Here is a 13,748-nt window from a genome sequence, read left to right as displayed (position 1 = left end):
CAAAGCTGAGTTCAGACAGAATGACAGTACAGACTGCATTCTGTAAATGACAACTGGTTTGTAAAAGTGGTGCAGTTGAGCAGAGTCATAGCTAGGGTTGAGGAAGGTGAAGGGGGCAGCTGCCCCAGGCTCAAAGTGGTAGGGGGCATGATTGGCAGATCCTGATCAGTCTTTAGTTCATACTGGCATTTGGAAATAAATGCTGGTGCTACATTTGCAGTCAGAACTGAAGAGCTGTGGCAGTCCTTTTGTAGCATAAACTGCAGCAAGTAGTTTGCTACATTTTAAAAGGTAAAAAAAAAAGAAAACTCTTTTTTGATCCTTGACCTAAAGTTGATGAGGGTGCCAGATCAGGGAGACAGCACTAGGATCAAGAATTGCTAGCTACACCTCTGCAGTTTCAATACTATTCAGAGAAGTGGAAGCAGTTGTTACTGCTGTAACAGAGTTTTCTTGAAAAAGATGTCAAATCGCAAATAGTTTAGGTACAAGGAGATATATTTTGATACACAAGTGAGATGTATTTTGCACTATATACAACTAAATGTGCTGATGAAATTTCAGTTTTAAAATTATAAACAATACATTCATGCATTCTCTACAGATATGTTCAAGCTATATCAGCATTAAATGATGGTTCTGAAATTTGAAAATCAGTGACCTTCATTTCACACTAAAAAAACATCAGACATTTTAGATTTAAAAAAAAAAACATTTTGGTCTATGTTGCTTGACTTGAAAATGTTCACGTTTTGCTGGAATGTGTCATTTCATCTTAGAAGGAACCCACCATGCATCTGTAACAGAAAACACAATGACACCAAACTTATTAATTAGATGTTAACACTGTTTACATTAGAAAAGACAATGCCAGTGTGTCCCAATTAGAATAGTACTGTATTTTTTCTAAAGACTGTCAGACAAAACTGAACTTTATCTTATTCAAATTTTTGAAATTCTGTTATTTCAGAGTGAAATTATAAGGATTTATTATGAGTGATTGTATGCCACTTAATCAGCAAGGGATCATTCACTGCAAAAACAGTTTAAGCCAAAAAAAAAACACTGGCATGTAGCAAGCCTCAAAACATCACACAACATTTCTTAAAAATTATTTATACAACCTCCTGATGTGAGGGCAAGACTGCACATCCACAAGCACTATACACAAGTTTAAGGTCACACAAACATGAGGAAAAGGTAAATGATGGAAAATCAAAAATAAAAATTATCCCTTACCCTCTTCTTCAAATTCCACAAAGCCAAAACTGAAAGCAGAGAGTCAGTGACACAGTTTTACTGTGGCAGAAAATACAGGTAAGTAAACTTACCATAACAGGAGATGTTCAAGTATTAGTGTCCCAGTAGTCTAAGCTTTATGGGTTATATCATTCAAGGATATAAGAGAAGACAAGCTACAAATCTTTACTGCACCTTCCAGGTGCCCAAATCTTTACACAGTTAGATCTGAGCTGATTAACAGACAGAATTGGATGCAAAGCCCTTCAGAGTTTTCATGCCAACACAGAGAGGGGCTAAAGCCCTTTAGAGGACATGTTAGGAAAACAATACTAAATGTCTACACCCTGGCATAAAAAAACATACAAGGGTGGAGGGAGACAGCAGCTACCGCAGCAGTGGTCGTTTGAACATCTACTGTTGCAGCAGTGGTCATTTGAACATCTACTGTTATGGTAAATTTACTTACAAAACTGTAAGTTTTTAATACAGATCACTCATGCAGTAGCCTAAACTATATGGGTAGAATACCACAGCTTAACATGACAAGGAAGAGAAAGGAAAGTCTGCAGAGAGGACCAAGTTGCTGCTTCCAGAAAACTTCTACAAACCCAACTGTTTATAAAAAGCTACAGATGAAGTCAATGGCTTAGTAGAATGAGCTTTGACAATGCAATGAATTGCTCTGTGGTGGGTATAACAAAAGGTAATAGAATGAATCAACCATTCAAAAATAGTCTGTTTTGACCCCAGGACTTAACTATTATTGCTCTATTAAGAGTATGCTGAATTTACGTAAACTGCCACACAATCTGTAAAGGTTTCTTAGGGAATTTTTGCGGAAATATTTTTATGCACTAAAGTGGTGTCCAACCTTTTGGCTTGCTGGAGCCGCATTGAGTGAACAGAAATGGTCTTGGGGCCGCATATAAAATATATCATATAGTTAACTCTTTTGTTGCTCCGGAAGACCACAGTCGACCTCCTGGCTGTACTGTAGGTGCATTTGAACAATGAATAAATGTAATAAATGCCTAATATTTGCCTTAAAATTCTAATTCTCATTCTAATTCTAATTCTCTAATCTAGCAGTTAACTCTAACATCTTAGTTAATATATCTATATATATATATATATATGGGTCCCATTCAAAATCCTGAAAGCTCAAAATCCTGAATCTCAAAATCCCGAACACAAAATCCTGAAAGCTCAAAATCCTGAAAACACAAAATCCTGAAAACACAAATAATGCTAATATGCCAATACAAAGACACTAATATCTACAGACTGACCTTAACCCTAACCCTAACCCTAAGGTCCGTCACTATCGCACACTCACCTGACCCGTGCCCTAACCCTAACTCACTTAAACCGCCCCTAACCCTAATTTTTGTCACTATTGCATACATGCCTAACCTGCGCCCTAACCCTAACTCACTTAAACCGCCCCTAACCCTAACATAAAACCAACCGCACACTTACCTGAACCCAACGCATGACCTAACACCACAAGGCTAACAATAGCAAAGCCACAATGACGTCAGTATGTCTATTTTGTGTTTTCAGGATTTTGAGTTTCAGGATTTTGTGTTTTCAGGATTTTGAGCTTTCAGGATTTTGTGTTCGGGATTTTGAGATTCAGGATTTTGAGCTTTCAGGATTTTGAATGGGACCCATATATATATATATATATATATATATATATATATATTTTTTTTTTTTTTACAAATAAACTGATATTCACTACAGCACTAGCATTTCTCACTGGGAAAACCATTCCAGTAGTCCAACTACGTAAAATGCCAACATCAGCAGTCCTACAATAATATAATCCACAAAAATAACCCACAAATTTGCAATAAAGTAAAGAATTCACATTACTGACTTAATAAAACAATTCTGAATAAGCTACAAGAGGGTCTCGCCCAAACAAATAATTGGTGTCAGAAATATGGCCTCAAGCTAAATGCCAAAAAATGCATCATCATCCCCCTTGAGGAGAGTGATGTCCCCACAAATTATGACATTAATAACAATATTGTAAGCATGCAATAAGTCGTATGGTGCTTGGGCACCCAGGTTGATAGAAACCTGACTTTTGACCACCACGTTGTCTACGTTGTAAGAAAAGCTTTTTACATGGCCCACTTCATTAGTAAGGGTATCTCATCCAGGGACAAGGAGGTCATAACATCCCTGTATTCTTCCTTTACAAGAGCCATTAATGAGTGCAATGCCCCTTTTGTCATGTGCCTCAGCAAAACACCCTGCCAAAAGAAAGACTACAACCTTTTCTTACAAAAAAGGTCAAAGGGCTAAGTTCACTTAGTTATCCAAACAGACTAAAAAGCTTCTTGATTTCCTCTGTCTCTCACTGGCCCTTATAAATTTCATCATTGGCTTGCTTTTCAGGCTAAGAAAGATCCTGCCTTAAGAGATGTCCTCTACCTCAGAAATAATAGTTATACTTAAAACGCTCACTACAAAGACCACAGCCTTCACTGCAACATAAACAAGCCACTTTTTATGGACAGGTTCTTGACACAAAAATCTTCAACTTCTGTAAAAAGCTCCTCTCATTATCAAACAATGTAGTTCAGCAACACGATGGCTGGATGGATAGCCATAAATGTAGTCCTTGGGTAAGTAGCATAGCCTTCATCAAACCAGATGGAAAATCCACATACTAACCTTTCCAGCTGGATGGCTAAGATCTAATATTGGTTACTCAAGTCTAGTTGCCCAAGAAGAGGGGCATGTTTAACTAAGAATTCCATTTGCAAAATTATATTCAGTATACATATTAAATCTCTCTCTCTCTCTCTTATACACCCACACACACACACACACACACACACATACAAAAAAGCCCCTACTTGTAAAATAGGCAACCTCAGTAATCACATGACACCCACTGACTGACTGAAATTGTCCAGAAGTCAAAATATCTGAAAAAAAAATCATAATAGAGATGGATTCATCCATGTAATTTCCAACCACCAAAAGGACCATCAATAAATCAACAAACAACTGCTTGGCAAAAAGTAAATCAATAAGAAAACCATAAACTATAATGCTACATACTGGTGTAAACATATAACTTGTGTCAATCCCCAGGTTAATCCATACCAAAAGATTGTTTCAGAGCTTCAGCTATGTACAAACAGCTTTCTCCTAAAAACTTAACTCATTGATATTTGCCTTGCTGTAATTATAACTGTAAAAAAAATGTTTTTAAGTTTATTCTGTACCTCAATGATTCTCACTGTTACAAGATGTAATCTCTGCCATATTGTATGAGTACTACATCCATAATTTGCTGTCTCTCTCTCTCTCATGTATTGTATATACTGTTTTGTGTTATTTTTGGAGCTTTTCTCCCTGAGCCTCCACTGAAAATGGACCTGTGTCCAGTCGGACTTTCCCGGTAAAAAAATGTAAAATAAAATAAAATAAATAAAATTAAACTTCCCTCCAATCTAAAGCCATTTGACATTCAGACATTTTAATTTGTGCAGAAGTTACTCACAGACTGACAGTTTACTGAGCTGTAATGCTGACCTTCGCTTTTGAAAAAAAACAAATTCCCAGACTTTGTCAATAGCTCAAAGTGTAGAGAGGATTATTTATTTATTATATATTTATTTATTTTTGGAAAACATCTTTAAAAACTGTTAAATTGATTACACACCCAGAAACACAGAAAAGTTATTGTGATTATGTAAACCGCAGACTGCTGCAAGAAATCAAAGTCACATTAGTACTCTGCTTATGTCCGAACAGATGAATCATACCTGTCAATTCCAAAAGAAGTAAAGCAGCTTAATAAGAAGGTTATTTGCAAGGTTACATGGCAGTTTATATTGGAAATAAGCAGAGATATTAAAAAAGCTCTGTTTTTCATAATTATGCCGAAAAGTCTTCCAAGTTAAATACAACTTCTGATTTAGTATGGAACCATACCTCTCAACCTTAGAGCAAGAAATCTGGACAAAGCGAAAAATAAAAGTGGGACACAGGCCCAAAAATAGTTATGCATCACAGACACCATTGAAACAACTGTAGCTGCAAACATTATATATCACTTATAATCTTTCTATCCCATCATTGTCAGTTAAACATTATATGGCTCATTCAGTCCTGCCTTCTTTTGCATCAAAGAAAACCATGCTTTGAAATGACAAATGCATTAAAAATAATAAATAAGACACATTGCATCAACATCCTGCAAGCAACCACAGAGCTTTCACTGAAACTAGGGCTGCTTGTTTCCCCAGAATGACAGCTCTCCCTAATTATGTCTAATGGTATACAATCTATCAGTATCTGGACTACCTGAAATAAATTAAAGTATGGCCTGTAAACTGAAAGTACACTTTGTTTAATTAAACTACATTTCTAAGCCCACTTACTACATTTTTTCAGTAACATCCCAATGTCCATTTCCAGGTCACTTTACAAGACATTAGCAGTGGTAGACTTGGCATCCTTCAGAACCACACAGGCCCACGCTAATACATTGTCCATTAAATGTAAATATCCATCACCGTAAATGGCAAGAAGCTATGTCTTAAAAAATCTACTTCTGGCATGCGTACCCAAGTATTAGGTTTTGAAACAAAGAAACATATTCTCCACAGTCCATAAGTCTCTGTCTTAAATAATCATCTACTGTTGCAGCCCTCCCAACACATAAACACACACATACACACTAAAATCCCCAACATTTAAAAAATGACATTGTGCCCACTTGATTTGCCAGTATTGATGATCCGCCATAGCTATGCTTACTGTTGTCCAATCTACCACTGCTTAGAACCCACCAATGAAAAAACAGTACTAGGTGCTTTTTTGTTTGTCAGAAAAGACAATACAACTTTATATGCTACAGTCCCACATAGTCAGTCCACTACTGACCCATTAACCATAGGCTGCTGTCTCATTCTTACTCCCTGGAACTGCATTACCTTGGATGACTACTTTTATTTCCTAAGCAAAAGACACAAATTAGTAGATGAGGTAAAAATCCAGGTATTCTTTGAAAATCCATACAGTTAAGAGGTATTAGTTCATGTTCAATACAACACTCTCCCTGTCAGGAAAGCCGCAATTTAATGAAAGTGTACTCTTAATGTATGATGTATTTGTGAGCTAACTTGTTTGTGTTCAGTAGGTAAACTGATCATTGTTAGCCTCTTTGTGCATGCATCTCCCTCTGTCATGCACACATATACACACATATACACACACACACTCTTCTTCTACTTTCATGCACATAATTCTGCTTTCATGCATGCACTCACTCACTCCGTACTTACCTATTAACACAGGTAATTGCTGTCCCTTTCAAAGGCAACAGTGGCAGATCCATACACGAGTCCCTCTTCAGCGAGAACACACACACACACACAAACTGATTGTTTGGCGCAAAATAATAGCGTAAACACACTGACCCTTTTTTGGCTCAAAAACAAAACTAGAAGGGTGCTTTTGTGCATGCACACACCAACATTAACGTTAGAGGTCATGGGAGTGAAAAACACAAAACAAAAAAAGTGTTTTGGGGCATGTGTACATCGATGTTGCAGTTAGAGGTTGAGGGCCGCATGGAAGAGCTCTGAGGGCCGCATGCGGCCCGCGGGCCGCAGGTTGGACATGTCTAGTACCAAACATACTAAAAAATAATAAATAATAAAAATAATGTGTAAAATGCATATATATACACATATATATTTTTAGCTACTTTTATCTGTTGTCTGCATTTTTTGTGTTCTTTCTACTGCTTTTCATTGTACATACATTTTTTGGAGCTGTAAACATGAAAAATGTCAAAAGTTTTTTTTCCTTTTCTTTTCTTCAACTGCAAAGCACTGACACTTTTTTCTGAGTTGTAAATAAAAAGAAGTTATGTCCTTACCATAACGTTCCATGTGAGTTGTTCATCTCGCCTTTTTGTTCTTACACGTGGGATGTCAGATCATGTGGGTCGGAGCCGATCCCTCTGCTCCCAATCGGCCGCTTTTCAAGCTCAGACTCTCAGAGAAGCTCGAGACCCAGTGAATATCCCATGATGCCCTGCTATGAGTCCCCAGATCTAGTATGCTGCAACCAAGACAGCCTACCGAAAGAATATGACTACAAAGTCTACCTACTCAGGTAACTCCAAGAGTAGAAGGATAGAAGAAGAGCAGGAATATATAAACAGACTGACAGCTCAACCAATCTACCAAGGCAACCATCTCACTTGACTGGAGGGGGAAGGTGGGCAGGAATGTAAGAACAAAAAGGTGAGATGAACAACTCGCATGGAACGTTATTGGTAAGGACATAACTTCTTTATGTGAAGTTGTTCTATCTCGCCATTTTGTTCTTACACGTGGGTAGCGTCCCAAGCACGCTAATCCTGGGTGGCACACAGGAGAACATTCCTGAGCATAGTGGAACCAAATGTAGCCCTGTCCCTGGAGGTCTTATCCACTTTGTAATGAGTGATAAACATGTGAGGTTTTGACCACGTGGCAGCTGCACAGATGGTATCTAAAGGTAAGCGAGCTGCATGAGCTAATGATGTAGAAACAGCTCGTGTAGAATGGCCTTTGACGTTGGTTTCTAATGGCTGATTAGTGGAAGTATAAATGAATCTGATGCAATCAGAGAGCCACTTGGATAGAGTGATTTTTGATACTGAGCAACCTTTTTTATTGTCTGCATAAGACACGAAGAGTTGGTCCGATTGTCTGAAATCCTTCGTTCTATCCAGATAGAACCTCAGTTGTCTACGTACATCAAGCTTGTGTAACATATATTCTAGTTTCTTGGTATGGTGTTTGAAGAAGGTTGGGAGCTCAATGGATTGATTTAAGTTACTTTCCGAAGAGATCTTGGGAAGAAAGGTAGGATTAGTTCTGAGGGACACTCTATCAGGGTGAAAAATCAAATATGGGGGTTTGACGGACAAGGCTTGAAGTTCGGAGACCCTACGTGCAGATGTGATGGCTACCAGGAATAGTGTTTTCCACGTCAAAAACTTTACATGACAAGATGAAGCAGGTTCAAAGGGAGCGAGCATCAGTTGGGATAAAACCAGATTCAAATTCCATGGGTAGACAGGATGCCTAATAGGTGGCCTGAGATGGTGGGTTCCTTTTAAGAATGCTTTACAAAGCCTATGCGACATGATGTTAGAGCCGTTGAAGCCCACATGAAAGTTTGAGATAGCAGCCAATTGAACTCTAATGGTGGCAGCAGCCGCGCCATCATGGAACAATGACGACAAGAATTCTAAGATGGCATGGATAGGTGCTACATAAGGGTCAGTGTCATGTTGAGAAGCCCAGTGAACAAATCATTTCCATTTGCTGTTATATAGTTTCCTGGTAGATAGCTTATGAGATGAAACTATAATATGTTGGACCGCAGAAGACAACTCATGTGACCTGGCTAATGTGGGAATCAGAGCAGCCAAGCTGTCAGTTTCAGGGACGTGAGGGAGGGGTGGAGAACTCCCGACAAATGAGTCAGAAGATCTGGCACTGGGTCCAGGATCCATGGTTCTTCCACTTGAAACTTCCGCAGGAAGGGAAACCAAATCTGCCGAGGTCAAGACGGGACTATTAAAATCACAGTCCTTAGCAGACTTTTGGCTTTCTGCATGAATTTGGGAATTAGAGGTATTGGCATCAAGGCATATAGAAGACCCGGGGGCCAATCGTGTATGAGCGCATCCCTCGGTTCGTTCACCGTTGGGGGATAAAGGGCAAAGTAGCTGCTGCATTTGGTATTCATTGGAGACACAAATAGGTCGTAGCAAGGCTGGCCCCATCTGCAGAAAATGTTTTCCGCCACTTGTTGTTTGAGAGACCACTCATGAGGCAACAGCATGGCTCTGCTTAGTTTGTCCGCTATCACGTTGGATGACCCCGGGATGTGCGTTGCTATCAGAAAGCGTCTGGTGGATACAGTCCATTGCCAGATCCTTAGGGCCTCCCGGCATAAAGGGTACGATCTGGTCCCCCCTTGTTTGTTGATGTACCAGACGACCGACATGTTGTCCGTCTGGATAGCAATTGTGCCCGGAGGAAGAGAGTAGTGAAAGTGTTGCAATACTAGGAACACTGCTCTCAGCTATAGGACATTTATATGCAAGTGCGTTTCCATGATTGACCAAGTGCCTTGGACAGTCTTTCCCTGAAATAGCCCCCCCCCCACCCTATCAGGGAAGCATCCGTGGTCACTGTGGCTGTGGATTGGGGAAGAACGAAGGGACGTCCGATTGTCACTTGGTCGCTGTTCAACCACCAACTGAGATCTTTCTTGCAAAGACTGGTTAACCGGATCTCGTGTGACATGGGTAGTTGTTGGTAAGACCATTGTGCGAAAAGTAACCACTGGAGAATTTGCATGTGCATGCGGCCTAATGGAACTGCTATCAATGTGGCTGCCATTGTGCCTAAAAGTTGTAGTATCTGGGATGCTGGAGCTTTGTTGCGAGCTAGGAGACTGGATAACTGTTTTTTGAGAGTTATGATTCTTGATTGGAGCAACCTGATCCTTGCATCGATGGTATCCAGTTCTGCTCCTATAAATGTAATATGCTGCGAGGGTGATAGCGCAGATTTTTCGAAATTTAGGGTTATGCCCAACTGAGAACAAAGGTCTATGGTGTAGTCTCTTGCTTGGATTAGTTGATGCCTGGAGGTGGCGGTGAGGAGCCAGTCGTCCAGATATGGAAACACCAGGAATCCCAACCATCTCACGTGAGCCATGACCACTGCCATACATTTGGTGAACACCCTGGGGGCAGTGGTGAGACCAAAGGGCAGGGCTCTGAATTGATAATGACTGGCCCCCAGCCGGAAATGCAGGTGATCTCTGGATGATCTGTCCATTTTGATGTGGTAGTAAGCATCCTTGAGATCTATAGAGCACATCCAATCACCCGTTGCTAGGAACAGGAGAATCGACTGCAGTGTAACCATCCGGAACTTTTCCTTCTTGACAAAGGTGTTGAGTTTGCTGAGGTTTAGTATGGGCCTCCAGTCCCCTGTTTTCTTTGGAACTAAAAAGAACCTTGAGTAAGTTCCGGATCCTCTTTGGTCCACCGGGACTGGCTGGATGACTCTTTTGTCCAGCAGCTTTTGGATTTCTACAGCTGCTAGTTTTCTCAGACTGGGTGGTACGTCTGGGATCTTTGTATATATAGGTGGGGTTTTTAAAAAGGGAATGTAATAACCTCTGGCAATGATGCTTTTTACCCAGGAATCCATTGTAATGTTTAGCCAGGTGTTTGGGTATAAAGCCAAGCAACCCCCTACTGCCTCCAGAGTAGGACAGCCGGGCTTACTTTCAGGAATGCTGATAGGGCTTACCAGAGAACTGATCCCTGTCACCCTGGTTTTGTGGACCGCCTCTGCCATTTGGACGGTGTCTTCCATTTCTGCCCCCTCCTCTGCCTCTAGAGGGGTTATCAGTACGTGTGTTTTGGAAAGCTCCTTGAGGTTTTCGGAACCACATTTTTCCACTTCATTGCCCTTTGGGGTACGGTCTGGTTGGAGTGGAAAAACAGACCCCTACAGCAGACAGAGTCTTCCCTTCCTGTTCACACCTAGTAAGTGTCTCCTTAACTTTGGGTCCGAACAAGGTGGACCAGTTGAATGGGGTATTGACAAATGAAGATTTAAAGGCCTCCGCAAAGGAGCAAAGGCGCATCCAGGATTGCTTCCGAAGAGCTATCGCTGAGCCTGCAGCCCTACTCGATCCATCGGCAGCATACGAAATGAGACACATGGATGAGTTTATTATCGAATTAAGGGTGTTGAGCTGTGCAGTCACCTTTTCAGAGACTGCATCAGCTGTATTACCCTGAAGAGTATCTCCCAGCTCTTTTATGAGATCTCGTTGAAGGCGGGTAAAATGTGTCAGGTAGTTGAGTGACCTCATGGAAAATGCCGCAGAACTAAATATGCATTTCCCATACCTGTCCATCGTCCTAGAATCTCTATTAGGAGGATGGACAGCAGAAGAGGTTTCCGACATCTCTTTCTTGGTGGCCGCCGCCACCACCATGGCATCAACTGGGACTCCTTTGTAAGAAAGGCCTTGTCAATGGGGGAAGTAATAAATTTATTGGGCCTCCGAGGGACCGGTTCCACTGAGTCAGGAGACTCCCATGCCCTTCAAGCAACTAGCTCCATCAACTCATCGAAGGGCGGAGTAACCCAGGAGGTGGATGGCTGAGATCCGAAGGCCTTCAGGAGAACCGACTCGTCCTCAGAAGGGGCAAGGGACTGCCACTCACCCCTCTGCCTTAAAATTTCCAATATGTCTGCGAATGAGACATCTTCTGAGGGGGATCATGGGGACCCTTCTGATTCCTCCAAGTCGGTATCCGATGTCAGATTACTGAGGGGAATCCAAGTGCCTCCTCTTGCACAATCTCTTCCTAGGAACTTCATCAGTGGGTTCATCCGGTGAAGTGCCTAGAGAGGAGGGGCCACCCAGTGGGGATACCTGAGGTCCTGGATCTCGACGCTTCATGGGGATCTGCGGGGAAGAGGTAGAACGAGGCCCCTTGCGGGAAGGGGAAGACAGATCCAAGGAGGTAGTGGTCTTGGCAGCCATGACCTTCCTCATGGCATCGAAAGCACCAGAATCCCGGTCTGAGAAGTCAGTCGGCTACGAAGAGACTGGCAGCTCTCCCCGGACCGAGAACCCCCGTTCCAATCCAGAGGACGGGGCTGAGGCCACCTGCGCTGAAGCCCCAAGTGGAAGAGTCGGAACCAAGGTATCGGTTCGACTCTCCACCCCGGAGCCGGCGCGGGAATGTCGGCCCCGAGACTCCCCGGTCGAGTCCGAGGAGATCAAGGTCGATGGAGCCGAGGAAGGAGGATCGAACCTCGGCTCCAAGGGTTCTACCAGTATCATTCCATCTGCCCCGGCTCTGAATGCTTGATTGGCTTCGGAGGAGGAGGTGGAGAAGCCATGGGAGGGATTTCAGGCTTCGAAGCTGAATGGCTCAAAGCAGAAAGCATTTTGGCCAGGGTCGGGTTCTCTAAAAGCCTCTTGACGACTTGGTCCAGATCCACATCGGAAAGCCTGGAAGAATGAGTTGAGGGATGGGTCAAAGGGGCCGAAGGTGGAATCAATTGAAGGATTGGAGACTGAGGGGTCTCCAATATCAGTTCCACAACTGGACCCCGAGGTAAGGACTCGATACATGGCTCCAAGGACTGTGGAGCCAATGCACGGACCATACTTGAGGAACTCGGAGCCGATGACTTGGGCTCCGAGGATCCTTTGGAAGACTTCGACCCCTTCGAAGCCTTGGAAGAGGTGTCAGCCTTATGGTGCTAAAGGAATGGCAGATAGAGCACACCTCTTGTAAGTGTACAGCACCCAAACAGTACACGCAGGTGGAGTGGTTGTCTGTAACTGACATTTTCTGACCACACACACACCTTTTAAACCCTGACTTTTGTTTTTCTGACATGTCTAAATCTATAATAACTAGTACAAAAAACAAGTATAATATGAGTAAATATATATATATATATATATATATATATATATATATATATATATATATATATATATAAACACTCTATAAGTCACTCTACATATTATGAATAATAGTTCGGTTAACTAGTAAAAGTATACTACTATAAGATATAAACTAAACTACTCTAATGTGTATAACACCCCGACACACACACACACCGGCTGACAGAGTCCTGTCATGCCCAAAAGAAAGGCCTAAGCCTGAGGAAAAAAGGACTATTTAAAAGTTCTAACAATTTAAACTAACTATAATCCTAACACTACACTATTTAACACATTAATATACATATATATATATATATATATATATATATATATATATATATATATATATATATATATATATACGCAAAGGATTTTTTTCAAGAGAAAGATAACTATAATAGAAAATTAAAGTCACTGGCCTGAGCTAACTCCGACGAGCTGTTGATCCGTTGCAGCGGAAAACTAGACCTGGGGACTCATAGCAGGGCATCATGGGATATTCACTGGGTCTCGAGCTTCTCTGAGAGTCTGAGCTTGAAAAGCGGCCAATTCGGAGCTGAGGGATCGGCTCCGACCCATGTGATCTGACATCCCACGTGTAAGAACAAAACGGCGAGATAGAACAACTTCACATCTTATTTTTAGGGTGCCACCTTTTCAAATGGCCAAAGTGGGACATTTTCGGGACACAGATCAGATTTTACAGGCCGACACATACCCACGGTCAGTACAAAGGATAGAACTTTACTATTTTGCCTAAATAAAAATTCTTGTAGCAGTTTAGTTGCTTATTCTGTTTCTTATAACATTTAGGTATTTTAGATACAGAAATAACTATTTTATGCAACTATTACATAAAATATGGGACATAATTATGTCCTACAATCAGGGCCGGCCTTAGCTGAAACGGCGCCCTAGGCGAAGTACTGCTCTGGTGCCCCTTAAGCCCCACCCACACCATACTCAAG

At 41.5% G+C, this 13,748-nt stretch overlaps 1 protein-coding gene across 3 annotated transcripts in view; it reads right to left on the bottom strand.

The window, feature by feature from the left end:
• Positions 1 to 480: 480 nt before the first annotated feature.
• The window catches only part of SPAG16 (sperm associated antigen 16), a 971,574-nt gene continuing 958,306 nt past the window's right edge, over positions 481 to 13,748 (bottom strand). For all 3 annotated transcript variants that reach the window (XM_044075715.1, XM_044075714.1, XM_044075716.1), the window contains one exon: positions 481 to 797. In XM_044075715.1, coding sequence (XP_043931650.1) covers positions 771 to 797 — 27 coding nt within the window. In that variant the 3' untranslated portion in view covers positions 481 to 770. The remainder of the gene's footprint in view (positions 798 to 13,748) is intronic.

Source organism: Protopterus annectens, chromosome 6.part1 (assembly GCF_019279795.1).
Source record: "Protopterus annectens isolate FY-2018-M chromosome 6.part1, PAN1.0, whole genome shotgun sequence".
Taxonomy (NCBI): Eukaryota; Metazoa; Chordata; order Ceratodontiformes; family Protopteridae; genus Protopterus; species Protopterus annectens.
The sequence above is the reverse complement of the archived record's forward strand: the minus strand, read 5'-3'. Positions and strand labels throughout refer to the sequence as shown.